We start from the raw sequence: 20485 nt of genomic DNA, 5'->3' as shown, positions 1-20485 counted from the left end.
TCTTTACTCCTAGTTGCTTCCCAGCTTGGGTTATAATATGGCAACCCACATTGTTATTTGTATCAGAGTTACTTTCCCCAGAGTACTGAACCCACTCCTAGACCTATTGACTCAAAATCTTAAAGGGAGAGGTATCTAGATGTCTGATAAGTTATCCAGATAACTCAATGAAGTTTGCTGATACCTACTATATACACTTGCTACTGAGAGACACGTCTTTGGCCTTTCAGAGACCTGGTCTTCCCTGAGTCTGTTGCAGTGATGATTATAATTTCCTAGGGCATAGAATAGCAAGTTTTCTGAGTAATAAGTAAGAAAGGAACATGGGTGTGTTTTCTTAGCCTCAGATCTGCTAGCTCATCATCACTTCATTCTGCTAATACTTGCCTTATCAAGGGCAACAAACAGGTTTAGCATGCTGAGCCTAGCTCCTCATAACAGCCCTAGTGTCTAGAGTCCAAACATTTGGCACAGTAATGACTTTCTGTCAGGTTGGTTACCTATGACATCTTAGGGTTCAGTTTCCTAGTAACTTCAGAGAGTGCTTGCTTTTTGATGCTCATGTGATCCCAGAAGCAAATTCATTTATATGATAGTTAATACATAACATTATAGGAAATTATATGTTAATCTATAGCATTAGTTTCTTAGCAGGAATGTACTTGATATTTGTGTTATCTCATAGGAAATGTGGTATTTAATGCAAATAGGAAAATATGCTTTTAATTCCAATTTAAGTTGGAATTGTTGCCAGTCCCAGCTACACTTCAATTCAGAATGCCTCCCTGTTGATTTCTGCAGCCAGTCCATGGAAGCTCTTGGAGCACATAGGAGGGGAAAGGTACCCACCAGGCTCTAGGGTCCGGGTCTCTGCTGATACTAGCTCATGATATAAAAATGACCAAACAGCCTATGTTGAATTATTCCAGACATTCCTAAAAATATAACCATGAAGTTATCATAAATAGTAAAGCAGTATTTTGTGGTATGAATTAAAATATTTGAGTACTCAGCCTAGAACACTGTTTCTATTCTTTCCTGTTTATTGACATTACCACCCTTTAAGAATCTACCATATTGACTTTCTTCCTGTTCAATAAAATCCATTCAGACCTTTATCCTATGAACTCTGGTAAAAGCTCTACTCATGTACATACTATTAATTTACATATGGCATCTGTATGTTCATACATCTCTATGTAACATTTTCTTCTGAGATTTATGATTTGTTAACCTTTTCCATGTTTTTATTTTACCTCATTAATTCAATTGGGAGACCTTTAAGAATAGAAACTTTCTATTAAACTTCTTTATAATTGCTCTAATAATAAGATATGTTGTATTTATTCAAAAATTCCATAGGTTCATTTATTTTTAATATATATTAAGAAATACACATATATACACGTACATATATATTCAGGGACTAATGCTTATAATTTGAGCTACCCAGGAGACTGAGACTTGGAGGATTATCATTTGAAGCCAGCCTTGGGGAGGGGGTGGGGTGGGGGGAAAGTCCACAAGATGCCATTTTCAATTAACCATCAAAATGCTGGACGGGTGGGGTATGGTTCAAGTGGTAGAACACCAGTCATGATAAAGTTAGTTGAGCAAGAGCGCAAAGACCTGAGTTCAAACCATGATACTAGAACCTAGAGTGTGTACAAGCACACACACACACACACACACACACACACACACACTATATATATATATATATATATATATATATACACACACACACACACACACATATTCATACACACATATATATGCTTAAAGATCTTAAGCATTTGGGAGGAGAGGGAAGTAAATGTTAAGATTTATAACACTTGATGTCAAAGTCCAGATTGACTACAGGAGATAAGATAATTATAGCTGGGATATAATATAAAAAACTATGGTTGCTTCCAACAAGATACAAATAAGCCAAGCATGGGCACACACCTGTAATCCTAGCTACTCAGGAGGCTGAGATCTGAAGATTGGTTCAGTCAGCGCAGGAAAGAACATGAGACATGTCCAATTAACAACTAGAAATAGCCTGAAGTGGCACTGTGGCTCAAGTGGTAGAATGCTAGCCTTGAGCAAAAAGGAGCTCTGGCTTATACCTGTAATCCAGGAACTTGGGAGCTGTGATCTGAGAATCACAGTTCCGAAGCCAGTCTGGGCAGGAAAGTCTGTGAGATTCTTACTGTCAATTAACTGCCCAAAAGTTGGAAGTGGAGCTGTGGCTCAAGTGGTAGAACATTGAGGAAAAGCTCAGGGACAGTGCGCAAATCCAAACACACGCACGCACGCACGCACGCACGCACGCACGCACGCACGCACACACACACCCCTTTCCATATAGGAGCCCTGTATTAACTTTTTCTCTGTGGGTTCAGTGTACTGTCTAAATATTGTCTATATATATACATGCATTTTGTACACTGTATTTTTATATTTCAGTGGAAAAGGTGGCTGTAATTTGCAGATTTCTGGATATTCACTCAGTGACCAAAAACCACTTGCTGAAGTACTCCCTCGCGCATGCCTTCTGCTGTTTCCTGACGGCTGTGGAGGATGTCAACCCAGCAGTGGCCACCAGGGCAGGTCTCCTGCTTGACACGATAAAAAGACCAGCATTACAGGTGATGTGTGATATGTGTCATCAACCCCAAAGATGGTCTGTGTCTGTACCACTAAATCACTGGCTTCTTTGTTGCCTGTGTTAGTATTTTAGACTTGCTGTAGCAAAGTACTAAAAACAGGATAACTTCTAACATATAAAACAATAGAACTTTATTTCTCAGAGTTCTAGAGGCTAGGAAGTCCACAATCAGTGTGCTGACAGATGTAGTAACTGATAAGGCAAGGACTCACTTTCCAGCTCACAGATGGTGCCTATCCCTGTAAACACAGCCTCTGTTCAAGGCATTAATCCTATCATGAGGTCTCTGTCCATATGACCTAATCATTCCTCATGAAGTTTTGAAATTTATGCATTTTATGAATTTTTAGGGGGTCACAAATATTCACAAACATTCAGACCACAGCATTGTATAAACAGATACTACATTGATGATGGTAGTGATGATGTTTAGAATGGAAATCTCTTTGTGTGGGCATTTGCATTACGTTACAATGAAGATAACAAAAAGATGAGTGGTAGGATCATAGAGTAGAGAAGTGGATGTTTCATCCATTCCAACTTCTGTTTTCTAGCATTCCATGTTCTCTATGTTCTAGAATCACACAATTTAAGATTGGAAGGGAATTTGAAAACCATCTTCCTATGTAATCTAAAATTCAGCTTTGAAGGTGCTTCTTGATGAAAACTACAGACATCAAAACAAGATACATTAATATTGGGATCAAATGATTATTATCTAACACATAAGAAAATTAGTAGTATACATTTAGTTCATATTTCTGAATTAAAATTCAAGAGATACTCTCTTTAGGAGCAACTCCTATGCATTTTTTCCCCTTACACTACTGGTCATCAAAAAGATGTAGTTGGCTCATTCTACTTATAAGTATGGTTTGGGAAATTGTCCCATTTCATTCACTGTCTAGAATACTATCTTTGAAGAATTGTGGCTATTTATGTCTGATGCTCTCTACCCTCCCTCTTTTCCAGGGCTTATGTCTTTGCCTTGACTTCCAGTTTGATACTGTGGTCAAAGACCGACCCACAATATTGAGCAAGCTTTTACTCTTACATTTTCTCAAGCAGGATATTCCCGCTTTGAGCTGGGAGTTCTTTGTCAATAGATTTGAGACTCTTTCTTTGGAAGCTCAGCTACATTTGGATTGTAACAAAGAATTTCCTTTCCCTACAAGTAAGTAAAATAAAAGCACTGGTTGTAAATAGCCATAATTCCTGCTCTTCCCACTAGGTAAGCAAAATGTAGTTGGCATGTGATTTCAATTCCACATCAAGTGACTTTGTGCACTCAAATCAATTATTTGAATGTCTATTGTGCTTATTCATAGATTTAAATATATTCTGACATTCCAAAATCCGAATTCTTATTTCCTTGAGAACCCATGATTATTTGTGACTGTATTATTATATTTATGATGTTCACAAGCAATCTTATGAACTACATTTGCACCTTGAAACTCTAGTGTGCTTATTAATCAATTGCCTATATCTCTAAGTACATGAAAAAATTTCTAAAATTAGATAATTTAGTCTTACAGTCTAAAATATAAAATAAGAGAGGATAGTCATTATTTATTTAATATAAGACTTATCATACAGGGAGATGGATGATTCATGCATCAGTGAAAGATGTCTTTTCATACTGAAATTATATACAGATGGATTGTTTCAAAATGTCTGTATCACATAGCTAGTCAAGGAAGACGGTAACCTCTTTAATTCCTTCTGCAAAGCCATCACTGCTGTAAGAACCAATGTTGCCAACCTTAGTGATGCTGCGTTGTGGAAGATCAAGAGGGCTCGCTTCGCAAGAAATCGCCAGAAGAGTGTGAGATCTCTGAGGGACAGTGTGAAAGGGCCGGCGGAATCCAAGAGGGCGCTCTCCCTCCCCGAGACCCTAACCTCCAAAATTCGTTGAGTATCTTTGTCCATCTTTCCATGACATCTGTTTAATGTCTTTCTGAGGCTGCTTGTCTTGTTGAATGTTCACAGAGAGTAGCAGGGATAGCAATTTGTCCAGCAAGTTTGGCCCTCAGATTCCCTAAAACATTCACCCAGAATTGTAAAGGTCATGAGTAACTTTTTATAGTTTGTGGGTGCAGCAAAGCCCTGGTCTAGTAGGAGATTGTTTTGAGATGTAGAAGAAAAAAAAATTCACTGATAGTGGGGCATGAAGCTTAGAAGAAGCATTTGCTTCTAACTTCTAGAATAGGAAGGTATGCACACCAGTCATATAATCTAAGCACTTTCTAAATAAAATGTAGATGATCCCTATGCAGCTGTGAGGTAGAGCTAAAATTTAGAATGCGTTTTCTTTTCATGAAGCCTAGAAGCAGCCACATAAACCTTCAGACAAACCAGTAATAATGGTTGCTTTCAAAAAAGAAAAATAAGGCTAAGAAGTTGAACCTTTATTCAAACTCACCAGATAACTTATAAGTGAAATAAACTTCATTACCAGGTTTTTAAACAAGAGTTCTATATGTATGTCTACACATACATACATATATATGTATTTATTTGATAAATGTTTTTCTTTATATTGCACTTAATGATAATAAAAGTTTCCTTAAAAACCAAATGACTAGTTTAGCTCTAATGTTTAACAATGGTACATGAGTGAAAATAATTAAAAATTTATAACTAGATCACCATATTAATAAGTGAGTACATTTAATTTTATGTCTAAATTGTTAAAACTATTCAACATGTTAATCTTTAAGTAACAGGAAGTTAATAAAATAATACCTAAAACATTTCTTACCCTGTCAGAAGCTCAGAGGTTTGCTTTTTCATTGGCTTTTGCTAGAAAACAGCCTTATATAACATAACCATTTTAATCATAATTTTTATTTAATTTTATTATGTGTTTCTCTGTTTTATGACAAACATGGGAATGTGGTTTTTTTTAACTTTGGAAAGTCAATGGAAAGCTGCATAAATAATCAATGACCTAGTTTTTCAGGGAAAGAAGATAATCACATGTGGCCCTTTCAGAAAACCTATAGTATAGTGTAAGGTTCCAGGGAAAACTTCCAGATCCTAGAAACCAAGATCTAGATTAAATAAATCGCCATTTTTATATGAGTTTTCCAGCACATTTATTTCCTAACTTATTAATTTGAGGTATAAACTTTATTGTTATTTCTTGCTAATTAATTCACATGACAATTTTGATTAAGAATTTAAGTAATGTGGAAGGATCTTCTTGAGATCCAAATAAAACCATGAAAATTCCGTTACATAAACATCTTTTATGTGATGCTAAAAGCATGTTTCTACTGTCAAATTATAATTAGCACTGAGTGTATTTTCTAGACTCAAGTTGTCTTTAATGCTTATTTAAATAGAGTTGTTGTTGATTTTTAAGCTGTGAGGTTGACCAGGCATGAGCAGTCTGCTCCAGCTCTCGGTGGGACACCCGAACAGACTCCAGGTGGGTACTGCTGACGTGACAGGGCCTGTGCGAGGGTCTAGCACAGGTGGACAAGGTAAAGACTTTGGTGTCTCTAACTGGACCAGAGTGATATTCTTAGGATTTGTGAGCTCTACAGGGGTTTTCCACAGATGCTCAAGCATTTGAGCCCTCAAACAGCAATTCTTTCATCTTACTCTTAGCTTATGACTTTTGACTCGTGAACTTTTGGTCCAGTAAGAAGCATCATATTACCTCAATATGCACCATTTCCCACAGAGCCAAGAGTATCAGAACTATCCATAGTACTTATATTTGTATGTGTATTTACACATAGAAATATTGTTTTTATATTCATCTGCTTTAGGCAAAACATATGTTCCATTTACATTGTAAAAGATTATGCATTTGAACCACCATCATCTACTCATCCTCTTAGCCATTCTTGATTCTTTGCGACTTTGCATTTCTGTTTCTCACAGAAAGGAGCATTTTCATTTTTCTGGAGGACCATAAGATCATGGTCAGCATCATGGTAGAATGTTACTTATCATTTGATATTCCATGATATATTATAATTTATCATGAAGTATCCTAAGACTTGGATGGCCATTGGCAAGGACATTGCAGACTGAATGTTTTCCACGCAGTAGTGCCATGTGTATGGGGAAGATTACAAAAGTTTTCAATATTTGAATATTGGTCAAAAATAGCCTTGGTAACTATCTCTTACATGTCATTCTATAACTATCTATCTATCTATCTATCTATCTATCTATCTATCTATCTATCTATATCTTGAAGTTAAGGAAGTCTTTCAAGGAGCTAATTATCCCATTAAAAAGTACCCAGTAGAAAGGTGGTAGATAACAGCATTGTTTAAATTAAATATGAACGGAAACTTCTGGAGAGATAATTTATATGTAAAACTTGCTTAGATTTGGCAACAGTTGGCTCAGCTTATAAGGTAATTTCAAGCTAGTACTTTTTGCCTTGTTATTTGCTGGACATGGAATATTTTAAATTAGCAACAAAGACATGCCAAGATAATCATAGTATTCTGCATATGGTTTAAAAAAGTAAATTGATACCTACTCAAAAAGCTAAGTTCTGAGGATTATAGTTTAAAGCCAGCTGGGGCAGGAAAAGTCTTTAATCTCCAATTAGAGTCCAGATAATCTACAATCAATCACCACAAAAAGTCAGAAGTGGAGCTGAGATTCAAGTGGTAAGATGCTAGCCTTGGGCAAAAAGAGCTCAGGAATAGCACGTAGGCTCCAAGTTCAAGGCCTAGTTTGAGCACACACATACACACACACACACACACACACACACACACACACACACACACAAAGAGAGAGAGAGAGAGAGAGAGAGAGAGAGAGAGAGAGAGAGAGAGAGAGAGAGAGAGAATCCAGAGAATTTGCTATTTAATAAACATACTTTTATTTGGTCTACCTAATGAGCTCTCCTGTGTAGACAGACCTCTTATTGTTTAGGCTTGAAATTAAGCAGATACTATTTAATTCAGTAGCAAGACTTAATTTCAAATTTTGTTTAGGCTGAACTTCTTGGCACTGAACTTATAATTTATGATTCTAATTTTAGCCTTTACATAGGGCCCACAGCAAATAAGACAGAAATTCCATTTTCAATGGATGATACTCTCCACAAGGCTTGTAAACAGCTGCATTCCTCTGTGATTTTTATGAGTCAAATCAAATGCCTTTCTGCACATAAATAAAATGTATAGAATGTTACATCCAAAACACTAGAGATATGCAAATATCCTCATTTTACAGAGGAAGAGACTGGGTTTCTTATGAAGGAACAGGTGCCGCAGATTTATTTTGGTGACAAACCTAGACCTTAGAGTTCCTGAGCTCTCTTTTTTGATCTGTTAACTTGAAGTTTTTTTTATTTTTTTATTTTTTTTTGGGTCCAGTCATGGGGCCTGAACTCTGGGCTTGGATACTGTCCCTTAGCTCTTCAGCTCAAGGCTAGCGCTTTACCACTGAGCCACAGCGCCACTTCCGGCTTTTTTCTTTTTGCTTATGTGGTGCTGAGGAATCAAACCCAGGGCCTCAGGCATGCAAGGCAAGCGCTCTACCACTGAGACACCTTCCCAGCCTACTTGAAATTTTTATAACCAGATATAAGGTGTGTTTTCACTAATGTTGCCAGAACCAGGAATTCTTTGCCTTTGGATAGCTAGAACAAGAATTGAAGATTAATTGAAAATAATTCAGCTGTTGCTATATCAGCACAGTACTGAATAAACAGTTTCAATGAACATAGGGTATTTAATTACATATTGTTCCCTGTCTACTGGAATGAATAATTAAATGATAAATATATAATAATATTGCATATATAGAGAATGTTTTTGCAAACCAGCTATCTGACTTCACAACAACTCTGGATATATGTAAAATGTTAATTTTGTTTTCATTTTACCTGCAGACAGAAAAACTGATATACCCAGGGCCTGTGTAATTCTGCCTCTGTGGTTTGCTTAAGGTCACCTAGATTAGTTAGGAATAGAAATGATATATCCAGGAGACTTGGCTTTCTTTCTACCACATCTGTCTCTTGATGCATCAGTGTTATGGTATTTTCATTTTGTGGGACATGGGGACATTAGTCTGGTTGTAGAGTTGACTAGGCATTTATGACTTCTATTAGTTCAGCTTAAGCCTACAGTGACCCAAATACAAAATCTTCCCCAGAAAGGTCCAGATGTTAGGACCCCCAGTTGGTCCAGGGATATCCCAGCCTGCATAAGACTTACCTTCTCCCAGTTCTATTTGAGCTGATAGATAAATCTGGACATCTTTTGACTCACATTCTATTTACAAGAAAAAGTGCTTGGTAAAACTGTCTTGTAGCCAGGCACTGGTGTCTCACATCTATAATTCTAGCTACTCAGGAGGCTGAGATCTGAGGACTGTGGTTTGAAGCCAGCCCTGGGTAGAAAAGTTTGTGAAACTCTTTATTTCCAATAAACTACTCAGAAAAAGCTAGAAGTGGTGTTGTGGCTTAAATGGTAGAGTGCTAGCCTTGAATACAAAGAGGCTCAAGGACAGTGCTCACACCCTGAGTTCAAGCCCCAGGACTAGCCAAAAAAAAAAAATATAAAAACCCAGCTCTCTCTCTTATATTGATTTTTCCTGTCTCCTCTTATTCCAAATAACTTCTCCTATTATTGCAAATAACTTCTCTTTGGCCACTCTTTTCTTCCTATAGATGGTTTACAATTAATTCCTTCACTCACTTGCAAAATGACTATTGATCATTAAGGTTCAATAAGTCAAAACTACACTTTATATAAGAATGCTCCTGTCTGAAATTACATTTTGGGAAGTAACTTTTACTGAACCAACATATGTGCACCTAAATGTACCAGGAAATATAAAGAGTACAAAAATTTGCCAGAAGCATTTATATTCTTACTTTTTTATGGTTAAGTGAGGGGATAACGTATAAGCATCAATGAACTCTCATCTAGAGTTCTTAGGATAGTTCTTGTCAAATGCAAGAGAAGGAGACCTGTCTACTAGTTGGAGCCATTAAGGCAGATCTTATGGACAGGCAGCATTTCAACCTGATCAGGATTGGTGGAGATGGACATGGACAAAGGATGGAGATAGGAAGACAAAAGGCAGGAGTAAAAGAGCACATGAGCATGTGAAATTGGCTACTGGTCTGTTTTCTAGGTCTTCTATGGCTATGTATATACATAAGATATGAGATACTGAGATATAAGAGAAGGAGAGTAATAAAGCAGCACAATTGGAACTGTGGATGGAATATAACCCCATTATGGTGTTTGATCTTTGTTTTTGTTTTACTTGACTAGGTAAGAATAAGATATTTCTCTGCCTCTTTGCCACCAGTTGCTTTGACAGGAATTGAGGAGTTTCCCTGTTTCCCTAGTCATTTTCTTGCGGTTTGTGGATTTCTCTTATATCAAAAACAAATCGGAACTACTACCTGAATTCAGTGCACTTAGATATTTGTGAACAGTAAATATCTACTATATGTTAGAAACTGCGTCATAGTCTGTGAGGGACTTAAAGATGGATATGGCATAAGGACTATATATATATATATATATTTTATTTTTATTTTTTTTTTTGTCGGTCGTGGGGCTTGAACTCTGGGCTTGGGCGCTGTCCCTGTGCTCTTCAGCTCAAGGCGAGCACTCTACCGCTTGAGCCACAGCACCACTTCCAGTTTTCTAGCGGTTTATTGGAGATACGAGTCTCAAGAACTTTCCTGCCTGGGGTGGCTTTGAACTGTTATTCTCAGATCTCAGCCTCCTGAGTAGCTAGGATTACAGGCGTGAGCCACCGGCGCCCGGCTAAGGACTATAAATTCTTATGGGGAGGAAGGAAAACTAATACATAAAAAGTTCTGTCTTGCATAGTAATTATTTGCCATATGAATGTTAGAAAATACTAGAGAAAATTTTCTCTATCATTCTCTTTCTCCTGCCCATCCTTCTCTTTTCTTTGGTAAGTACAAGAATTTAGAGTTCACATCAGTACTGAGGAGAGAGTGGACATATATAAGAAAAATGGAGGGCTGGGAAGGTGGCTCAGTGGTAGAGTGCTTGCCTTGCATGCCTGAGGCCCTGGGTTCGATTCCTCAGCACCACATAAGCAAAAAGAAAAAAGCCAGAAGTAGCGCTGTGGCTCAAGTGGTAGAGTGCTAGCCTTGAGCTGAAGAGCTGAGGGACAGCGCCCAGGCCCAGAGTTCAGGCCCCATGACTGGACCCAAAAAAAAGAAAAAAAAGAAAAATGGTTTCTGGGGTCCAAATCCACAGCATAGAATTAAGGAGATGGGACCAAGGGTCCGCCCTGAATGGTGAAGCAGGCCATGAACAGACACGTGAAGATGGACCACTGGTCCATCCGAGTGGTCTCTTCTGAGATACATAATAGACCAGCTCGTCGGAATGTAGAACATTCTTTGTGGAGTACCAGGGGATAAGTCTGGAAAAGCAGATCCTGATCCTGCCTGGTTTCAAATTATTTGAATCTTTACCATTGTATTCAACTTTGGAGTTTCAGTTTTCCAACTCTGTGTACACTAAAGTCATTGTAGGAAAAACCCTACCTCCATGATTATAAAAATGCCTGCAGTTTTCATTATTGAAATAATAGGGTCAAACCCCATAACATGTTATGTTGCTATGGTTAAGAAAAGTAAAGGAAATGCATGGGCTAGAATTTGAAACTACTATTTGTCATTCCTTAGAGAAAATACTTTAGGCATTTAGTTTTTAAATGAAGGTTTAATAGCTTTTATAGATAACTAGCATATGAACTTTATCCTTATCAGTGAACAACATTTCAGCATATCCATAGCTCATTTTTTATAGGACTTAGGTAACTTTTCTTTCTGAAGAGTATACCAGTCATAAGTATACTGTATTTTTAAAAAAGTTAATAAAGTACACGACTGCAAATCCTACAGTGGAAGGGGCAAATTATTGGACTTTTATGTTATGCAAAAAGTTAATAGTCTATTAATTAGGTTTTTTCAGAACAGTTAATGGTTTCTCACTACTGATTGTTCAGGAAAAGCAAAGGAAGCAGCAAACTTCCCCTTAAAGTACCAAAGACCAATATGAATCCTCAGTGAGACGAGGCTACATATGAAATGAAGCCTCCTCTTTCCAATAAGACAATATGATTTGCTGGGAAAACTTACGGTTTACACATGCCCGCTTGAAATGGCAATGAAATAGTGAAGCTAAAATCTGATGGCTTATTTTGTAGATTTGGCCTGTGATAGAGTGAAATGAGAGTACAGCCCTCACTGGGAGCTTCTTTCCGCTATATCAAAGTCCCTAGATGTTTAGAACTAGGCATCAGAGATGCCACTCCCTCTGACATATTCCCACTAAACAAGTTAGTTCATATGTGGAGGAGCCAGACAGACTTGAACGATAAATATTCTCCTGAGTCTTGCATCCCAGAGCTAAAAGGAATTATGTTGAAGCTATGTTGTAACAATTATCATTTGCTGCTATAATAACATTGGACCCTGTAGAGAACACTTGTCACATTTTGGATCAAACTGTCCTGAAGCAATTATGTCCTTCAAATTGTAAAAATAATCTTTTGGAGGAAAAAAATTAAAATAATTTTTTTCAATGATGAAGAGATAGTTCTCTAAACTTTTCTTTGTTTTTATAGGGATTTATATAATCATTGCTTTTGACCAAATCCTGTGTTACAAATATTTAACTGTACTTCACAGTGATGTTCCACATATCTAGCCTGTCGTTGAAATATGATGTTCCACATAAGTTGATTTCAGATGCATCCCTAGTAAATAATATTATTAACTTATTGATCACTCTCTGCATGTGGTACCCTGCAATAAACAAGTCCTTTGGAATAATTTTTGGTAAAAAATTTCTCTGAAGTACATTGTACATATTCATTCCTCCATGGTCAGCTTTAGAGAGACAGAAAATGTTAATGTCCTAGAATGAAAAATGTTTTCCCGTGTGAGGAGCTCTCAGAGCAAGTTGGTTCTGCTACCTTTTTACTTACTGTCTACAGTTACTTCTTGGTATATCACTTGTCACAATATATGCAGGTCTTAACTAGTAAATTCTGAATTTGACATGACCTTCAGGCTAATTAGTTTCAGAGAAAAATGGGCTTCAGACAGCTTATTGCTGCAGTACAGCGACATATATCTTATATATCTTGCTTCTGTGTCCTATAAGACTAAGATATTTTTTTCCAAATGAACTGAGAAGTTAATGAGTATAAATTGCTAAATTTTTGTTGCATCATTTATATCATAATTATAAGGAATATAATCAAAGCTGGGTTGTTAAAAGTTTTGTAACCAAAGTTTATTAGCATTTAGAACTTTTCCCTGTATCATGAGAGATGAAATGCCAGTGTCCTGCTCTTACCTACCAGACAAAAATTTAATTTCCAGTTTAGATATTCTAATGTTGCTTTTCAAAAGGAGAAGAATGCAAAGTATTTTGAATAAGCTCCCAGACATAAATACAGAACAAATATCTCTCTTCCTTCCCTAAAAGTACTAAACCACACCTGATCACAAGGGGTAGGAGAACAAAGGAAGACAGGATACAGCATTGACTTTGAAAAGTAACAAGGAAGTCAGTTTCAGGGTTAAGGGAAAGGGTAGGCTCAGATAGGTTAAGGGAAAGGGTGAAAGTATTTTATTTTCATGTGAACTTTCAGTTCACCTTCATGTGGTGTTTTCTGTTTTTAAAAGTTCATGCATTTCTTTCTTTTTCCTGTTTGTCTCCCTTCCCCTCATATGTTTCTCATTACATATTAAAGCACTTATAATTTGCTTCTTATAATTTTTGACTACCTCATTCAAGGAGTAGACATTCCCGAATCTCAAGATTTGGGGAAAAAATTTTTTTACACCAGCTGATCATGAGCATGAGTGAGTTGAAATAATAATTTAAACAAAGTAACCCAATGGATTATTTTTATGCTCAGTGGGTTCAGACTACTATTTTTTGGAGTAATTCTTGGATGCTTATTTTACAAATATGGAAAGGAAATGTCTCTTTTCCACTGAGAATAAAACTTTTCCAATATATTTAAAATCGCTAAATCCAAAGTTTACTTAGTCATCTTATAGTTTGAGGATAACATCTTTATAGTTTCTTGTTTTTATTTCCATTTCCTTACTCCCAAGTAATTTGGCACTAATGACATAGTAACTTCTACGAACCCTGAACTGGTGTTTTGCTTAGGAGCCCTTACTCTGTGCCTTTATAAGTTTCTTGTCTAAAATAGAATTTTTAAATATTTAGTAGGAGCAGAAAGAATTGTGCTTTTGTCAGTGTCAAGTGAGACTTTAGTGTAAACTCAGGTGTGGAAGAATTACCCACTGACCGCATTCCTTGCACTGACAGGACAACAATCTCCTGAGAATGACAACACCATCAAGGACCTGCTTCCAGAAGATGCTGGGATCGACCACCAGACAGTTCATCAGCTGATTACAGTGCTCATGAAGTTCATGGCCAAGGATGAGAGCAGTGCTGAGTCAGACATCAGCAGTGCAAAGGCCTTTAACACGGTCAAACGGCACTTATATGTCTTACTTGGCTATGACCAACAGGAAGGTTGCTTCATGATTGCACCTCAGAAAATGCGCCTGTCAACTTGCTTTAATGCATTTATTGCAGGAATTGCCCAAGTAAGTGTAATAACAGCTTTCAGAGGTCACATCATGGGTTTCCGTAAAAGCAAGGCATTATATTCTGTTCAACCAATGTTAAGTGCCCAAATTACTTGGTATTAGGCAAGGGGACATGGAGAGGAATAGAAAGCTGAGTAAGAATTAGTCACTTGCTATCATAAGGGAATGTGTGTGTGTGTGTGTTTATAAAATACATGTAAAATAAAATTTGACCATTTTAAGTACACAATTCAGTGGCATTAAGAACATTCATGTTGTATAATCATTCATCTCTAGACCTTTTTTCATCATCCTAAACTAAAATTCTCTGCATTGGTTAAATAATAACAGCATATAAATTTTTTTTTCTTTTCTGGCTTGAAATGCAGACAGTTGAGTTAATCAATATAACTTGATTTCATCCCACACTAACATCATTGCATGTGTTCATGTTTATATGCATTTCTAACTTCTGTATCATATACCATCGTATACATTTTCCATACTTTAGTTTCATTTCTTTAATGATGGACAATCATATTGCTTCAATTTTTTACTACCCCAAAAAGCTTTGCATTGAACATCCTTGTATATCATACCTTATTGGTTACTGTGAGAATTCCTTTGGGGTAAAATCCAGAGCAGAATTGCTGGATCATGTACTCATGCTGAATTTGATCAGTACTGCATCTCTTACTCTTTAGATTGACTGCAGCAATCTGCAAAGATAAGGTCTTGGGGATAGAAAGATGAGAATGTGAATTTCTAATTTTAATTGTAATTAGCTCTTATAGCATTAGCATCCTCTGCTTGTTTGTTTATAAATAACATAAGGTTCCTCCTCTCTTCCTTCCTTCCTTCCTTCCTTCCTCTCTTCCTTCCTTCCTTCCTTCCTTCCTTCCTCACTTCCTCACTTTTTTCTTTCTTTCTTTCTTTCTTTCTTTCTTTCTTTCTTTCTTTCTTTCTTTCTTTCTTTCTTTCTTTCCCTCTTTCTCTTGCTCTCTTTCCTTTCTTTCTTTTCTTTCTTTCTTTCTCTCTCCCTCTTTCTTTCCTTCTTTCTTTTTTTCTTTTTTCTTTCCCTTCCTTCCTTCTTCTTTCCTTCCTTCCTTCTTTCCTTCCTTCCTTCTGTCCTTCACTTCTCTTTCTCTCTGTTCCCCTTTGTCTCTCTTTCTCTCCTTTCTTTCTGTCCCTCCCTCTCTCTTTCTTTCTCTCCCCCTCTCTCCCTTCCTCATTTCCCCTCCCTCCTTCCCTCCCTCCCTCTCTCTCCCCCTCTCTTTCTTTTTTTCTTTCTTTCTTTCTTTCTTTCTTTCTTTCTTTCTTTCTTTCTTTCTTTCTTTCTTTCTTTCTTTCTTTCTTTCTTTCTTTCTTTCTTTCTTTCTTTCTTTCTTTCTTTCTTTTTCTTCCTTTCTTCTTTTTCTTGTGTGTGCTGGTCCTGGGTCTTGAACTCAGGTCTTAGGTGCTGTCCCTGAGCTGCTCTAGCACTTTACCTTGTGAGCTATGCTCCACTTCTGGATTTTTTTGTGTGTTTAATTGGAGATAAGAGTCTTATGGACTTAGTTGCCTAAGCTAGCTTCAAATTGTGATCCTTAGATCTCAGCTTCATTAGTTCCTAGGGTTATCGGCATGAGCCACCATATATAAGATTTTCATTTCTGTCATTATTAGAATTAACGTATTGAAATTAAGCTTTATCAGAGCTTCTCTATGGTAGGAACTCAATAAACAGTAGCTATTATTATTTATTTACTCAAATATATTGTAGTATAATGAAAAACATAAGCAAACTATGCATAGAGTTATCTCTAGCTGATGTTGATAACTGCATGGATCACTATTAATACTTACCTGTGTATTATAAAGACAAATATGCTATTTTAGTTTATAAGCTTTACTTTTTTCTCCCCCTTCTCTGAATTGACATTGTAGATGTTTACTTTAGAAATATAATAAAAAAGAAAGAATGATAAGGAATGTTTAATTGGACTACATAATAAATAATTACACTACATTGTGGACTATGAAGAGGGCATAATGAAATGTACTGAAAGTTGAGAGGGTTAGGAAAGAGCAATAGAAGAGCTTAACGGACTAAATTATAGTAAATATACCTCAGAACAACCATGGGGAAACTGTTTGTACATTATATACATAATAAAAAATGAAAAAAAGAATGTCAGGAAAGGAAAAATAAGCGCAGTTGGAGGGTGGGTACCAAACAGCAGGTGGAGAGAAGGCTAAAGAGCAAAATTCACAAAGAAAAGAAATATACTCAGCAAAGAAACCTGAAAACACCGGAAAATATAGCAAAAATAACATTTTGGTATATATTGCTCCTTCCAGATATCATGCATACATGCATACATGCCCACATGTGAATATATGAACCTACATACTGGAAAAATGATCATTATATGTACTGATTTATATATAGCCTATATAAAGTTGATAATTATTATGAAGTTCCTATATACCAACAAACTTAAGTCTTCTGCTTAATGTTCTTACTACAAAGTGTTCTGTTGTACAAATAATATTTTTAAATTTCATTTTGTTGTATGTAGAGATTATTTTCAGTGTATGAGAACAAAGCCATGTTTAGTATCTTTATACATCCATTTTAGAATACTTACCTCATTTTTTAGGATATATTTAATTTCTGTATTGGAGGTTGTATGCTTTTTCTTATTTCCAAATACATATTGCTAAATTGCTCTCCAGAAAGACTGTGCAAGTTAAAGTCTTGCTAGTGGTGTCTAAGAAATGACATTTTTGGGGCTGGGAAGGTAGCTCAGTGGTAGAGTGCTTGCCTTGCATGCAAGAGGCCCTGGGTTCGATTCCTCAGCACCACATAAGCAAAAAGAAAAAAGCCGGAAGTGGCGCTGTGTCTCAAGTGGTAGAGCACTAGCCTTGAGCTGAAGAGCTGAGGGACAGCACCCAGGCCCAGAGTTCAGGCCCCACGATCGGACCAAAAAAAAAAAAAAACAAAAAACAAACAAACAAAAAAAAAGAAATGACATTTTTGGGTTGGGGAGTTGACTCAGTGGTAGAGTGCTTGTCTTGCATGCATGAGGCCCTGGGTTCAATTCCTCAGCACCACATAAGCAGAAAAAAAGCTGGAAGTGGTGCTGTGGCTCAAATGGTAGAATGCTAGCCTTGAGCTGAAGAGCTAAGGGACAGCGCCCAGGCCCAGAGTTCAGCTCCCATGACGGACCAAAAAAAAAAGGACATTTTCCTACATAGTGATCAGGATGACTTATTTTCTACATTGAGACTACTTTAATTCTAGTTAATAGTTAACTAGTTCATTTTATCCTCAATAGATGATGGAATAAATAGATAAGAGATAAAACTTTCAGTAGTAAGTTTTTAAAAATTTCTGACAAGTTTAAAATAATCCTGGTTATTACTGTTAACATTTCATGAGATGCCTGTTAAAAATTTTGCCTATTAAATATGGCTTCCTGTGATGATTCAAATTTTTCCTTTTGATTTCTGAGTGTTCTTGCTGTTTTCTTTCAGTTACTAATATTCTTTCTATTTCAGGTTATGGACTATAACATTAACTTGGGAAAACACCTTCTCCCCTTGGTGGTTCAGGTGCTCAAATACTGCTCTTGTCCTCAACTACGGCATTATTTCCAACAGCCACCTCGTTGTTCCCTCTGGTCCCTAAAACCTCACATCCGGCAAATGTGGCTAAAGGCCTTGCTCGTCATCCTTTACAAAGTGAGTGGCTACAACCCCTTTTTGAGTTCTCTTAGGAGTATAGCTTCAGGACGATATCTGAGTTTTGAGAATCTTGTAGTACAAAAATTTGATCTTCTACAATGCTTGATAAGAAATGGACTCATTACTTTGCACATGTAACTGTAACCCCTCTCTACAATATCTTTACAATAAAAAATATATATAAAATTGGATCTTCTAAGGAGGGATCATGATATGCAGTTAGTGCCAAGAAACAAAAGGGTATCGGAATGAAAGTAAAATAGCAGGCGATGTCAATATAATGCTCTAAAAACATTTTTTTAAAATAATGAAGTAACCCCTATTCTCATATTTTATCTAAATAATACTAATTATTACATCAGAAAACAAGGAAGATATTTAAACATATTTATGCCTGCTAATATTCTGGAAGGCAGTTGTAGCTGAAAACTGAATTACATTGCTGTCAGTCATAGATGCAGGAGGAAGAGAGTATGGTCCTTTGTAAAAACAAGGCTATGATCTCAGAATCTATGTTTTTACTTGTTTATACATTCCTTTTTGTGTTCAAATGATATCAAGAAAACATATCCAGCAAGATCAACTGGAAAAGCTTATTCTTTAAAATAACCATTTATATTTTCCTCTCCTTCCATTTTATTGAGCAGTATCCATACCGAGACTGTGATATCAGCAAGATCCTGCTGCATCTGATTCACATAACGGTCAATACCCTCAATGCACAGTATCACAGCTGCAAGCCCCATGCCACGGCAGGACCTCTGTACAGTGACAACAGTAACATAAGCAGATACAGTGAAAAAGAAAAAGGTACTTTTCTATTCCAGACCTAGCTTGAGTACCCTATATATCATTATGGAAAAAAACACACTATTTTGTTCATCTTTCCCATGAATATTACCCCTTTAACTTTTTAACTGAGCACTTGAGAAATTATTTGGGCCTTCTAACACATATATCATAGAAATAATACTAGGTAAAAGCATTTCCTACCAATTGATAAAATAGCTTTTGTAGATTTTCTCTTCCATATTGTAAACATCTTGATTTTGGGTTATAATGTAAATCTTGATTGGCAGTCAATGGAATCATCACTTGAGGGTTAAATGCTTTTATCTAACCTTACTATTCAATATGAAGCAATTCAAGAAAATGACATATTCTTAGTGCACAAGTATGAATTATTCCCCATATTGACACCTTTTCTGTTGATAGCTTTTCTATAAATGTGAAAAGTATAATGGAATATAAAATATAGCAAAATTACAGTCTGGATGTTTTCAGGTGAGAGATGAAGAACTAAGGTGTATCTCTTTAGTGAATGTTGCAGTGCTATTAGAATTATAGAAGATGCCATCTAATGTAATCCTAGGAGGAAGATCAAGGTCTAGTGACACTCTGTGGAGTTAGTACAGTCTGCATTGGTGAGACTGCTCTAGAAATAGTTCCGTAAGATGGATTGTTGCCCGTGCTCTACTATTTTTGTTACTCAAATATCTAAGAATATAAGTTGGCTTCAGACAAAAATCTCAAAACTAGATTAAGTTGTGGTACTATTCAGATCCTTCCTGAAAATAATACCTTACCCATCAGCATAGGTCTCTGGAAAACTGGGTGGGTTCAGTTGAACCACAAATGCTGTCAATGTATGTTCAGTGTCTGGGCCTGGCACAGATGACCTTCCTGGAGGGGTGGTGCCATCTTGCTGTTCTCCTGTTTCTATCACACAGCGAAGTACATTCTGAAAACTTCCAAAGTTATATAATAGAAGTCATTAGAGCAATTGGTTCAGAAAAATTATCTTTTAAAGGAGAATGCTTTCCCCCAGAGGCATGGGAATTTGATGGGCTTCCCCATCCTTGTGGGAATTTCACTGGGAGCTTTCTATCCATTCTGATTGTTAACATTTTTTTATTTGCCTAACAAAAATACTATGGCTATATCATTTAAACTTTACTGGCAGGGCTGGAGGCATGGCACAGCACTAGAGCACCTGTCTGAATTTAAACACCAGTACCATCAAAATAAAATGTACTGCTTCAAAAGTTTCTTAAAACTTTCTTTAGAAACAAAAGTTTCTTAAAACTAGTACTTAACACAGGTGCCCGTGGCTCATGCCTGTAATCCTAGCTACTCAGGAAGCTGCGATCTGAGGTGGTAGAGTGCTAGCCTTGAGCAAAAAAGCTCAAGGACAACACCCAGACCATGAGTTCAAGCTCCAGGACTGGCATGTACAATTTTTTTTTTAAACCCTAGTGTTTCTATTCCCCTACATCTAAGAAATGTTGAATAATCATAATCATTCCTAATTTTCATCTTGCCATGTATAGGTGTGTATATATATACATATATGTGAAATAGTATTATTTCTGTAATATTCACAGAAATAGTGTACTAATTCTTTTTATAGTGATATTCAGTGTATCAGTGTAACAGCTTTTTTTTGTTACTTTGTGTATGGCTTTGGCCGTTAAAAGGGATGA

The 20485-nt window shown here is 36.5% G+C and overlaps 1 protein-coding gene across 8 annotated transcripts in view; it reads left to right on the top strand.

Annotated features, from left to right (window-relative positions):
• Unc79 (unc-79 homolog, NALCN channel complex subunit) overlaps positions 1–20485 on the top strand; it is a 238323-nt gene that overhangs the window by 142154 nt on the left and 75684 nt on the right. For 5 of the 8 annotated variants that reach the window (XM_069997681.1, XM_069997678.1, XM_069997677.1 and 2 more), the window contains exons 24-30: positions 2455–2636; positions 3629–3830; positions 4390–4569; positions 6027–6092; positions 14005–14291; positions 17817–17999; positions 18650–18812. In XM_069997681.1, coding sequence (XP_069853782.1) covers positions 2455–2636; positions 3629–3830; positions 4390–4569; positions 6027–6092; positions 14005–14291; positions 17817–17999; positions 18650–18812 — 1263 coding nt within the window. The remainder of the gene's footprint in view (positions 1–2454; positions 2637–3628; positions 3831–4389; positions 4570–6026; positions 6093–14004; positions 14292–17816; positions 18000–18649; positions 18813–20485) is intronic. The other 3 variants (XM_069997680.1, XM_069997679.1, XM_069997675.1) reach the window with 1 other exon arrangement.

This window comes from Dipodomys merriami, unplaced genomic scaffold, assembly GCF_024711535.1.
Source record: "Dipodomys merriami isolate MVZ:Mamm:240054 unplaced genomic scaffold, mDipMer1.0.p SCAF_50, whole genome shotgun sequence".
In the NCBI taxonomy this organism is placed as follows: Eukaryota; Metazoa; Chordata; class Mammalia; order Rodentia; family Heteromyidae; genus Dipodomys; species Dipodomys merriami.
Note: the sequence above shows the minus strand (reverse complement) of the source record. Positions and strands in the feature narration are given on the sequence as shown.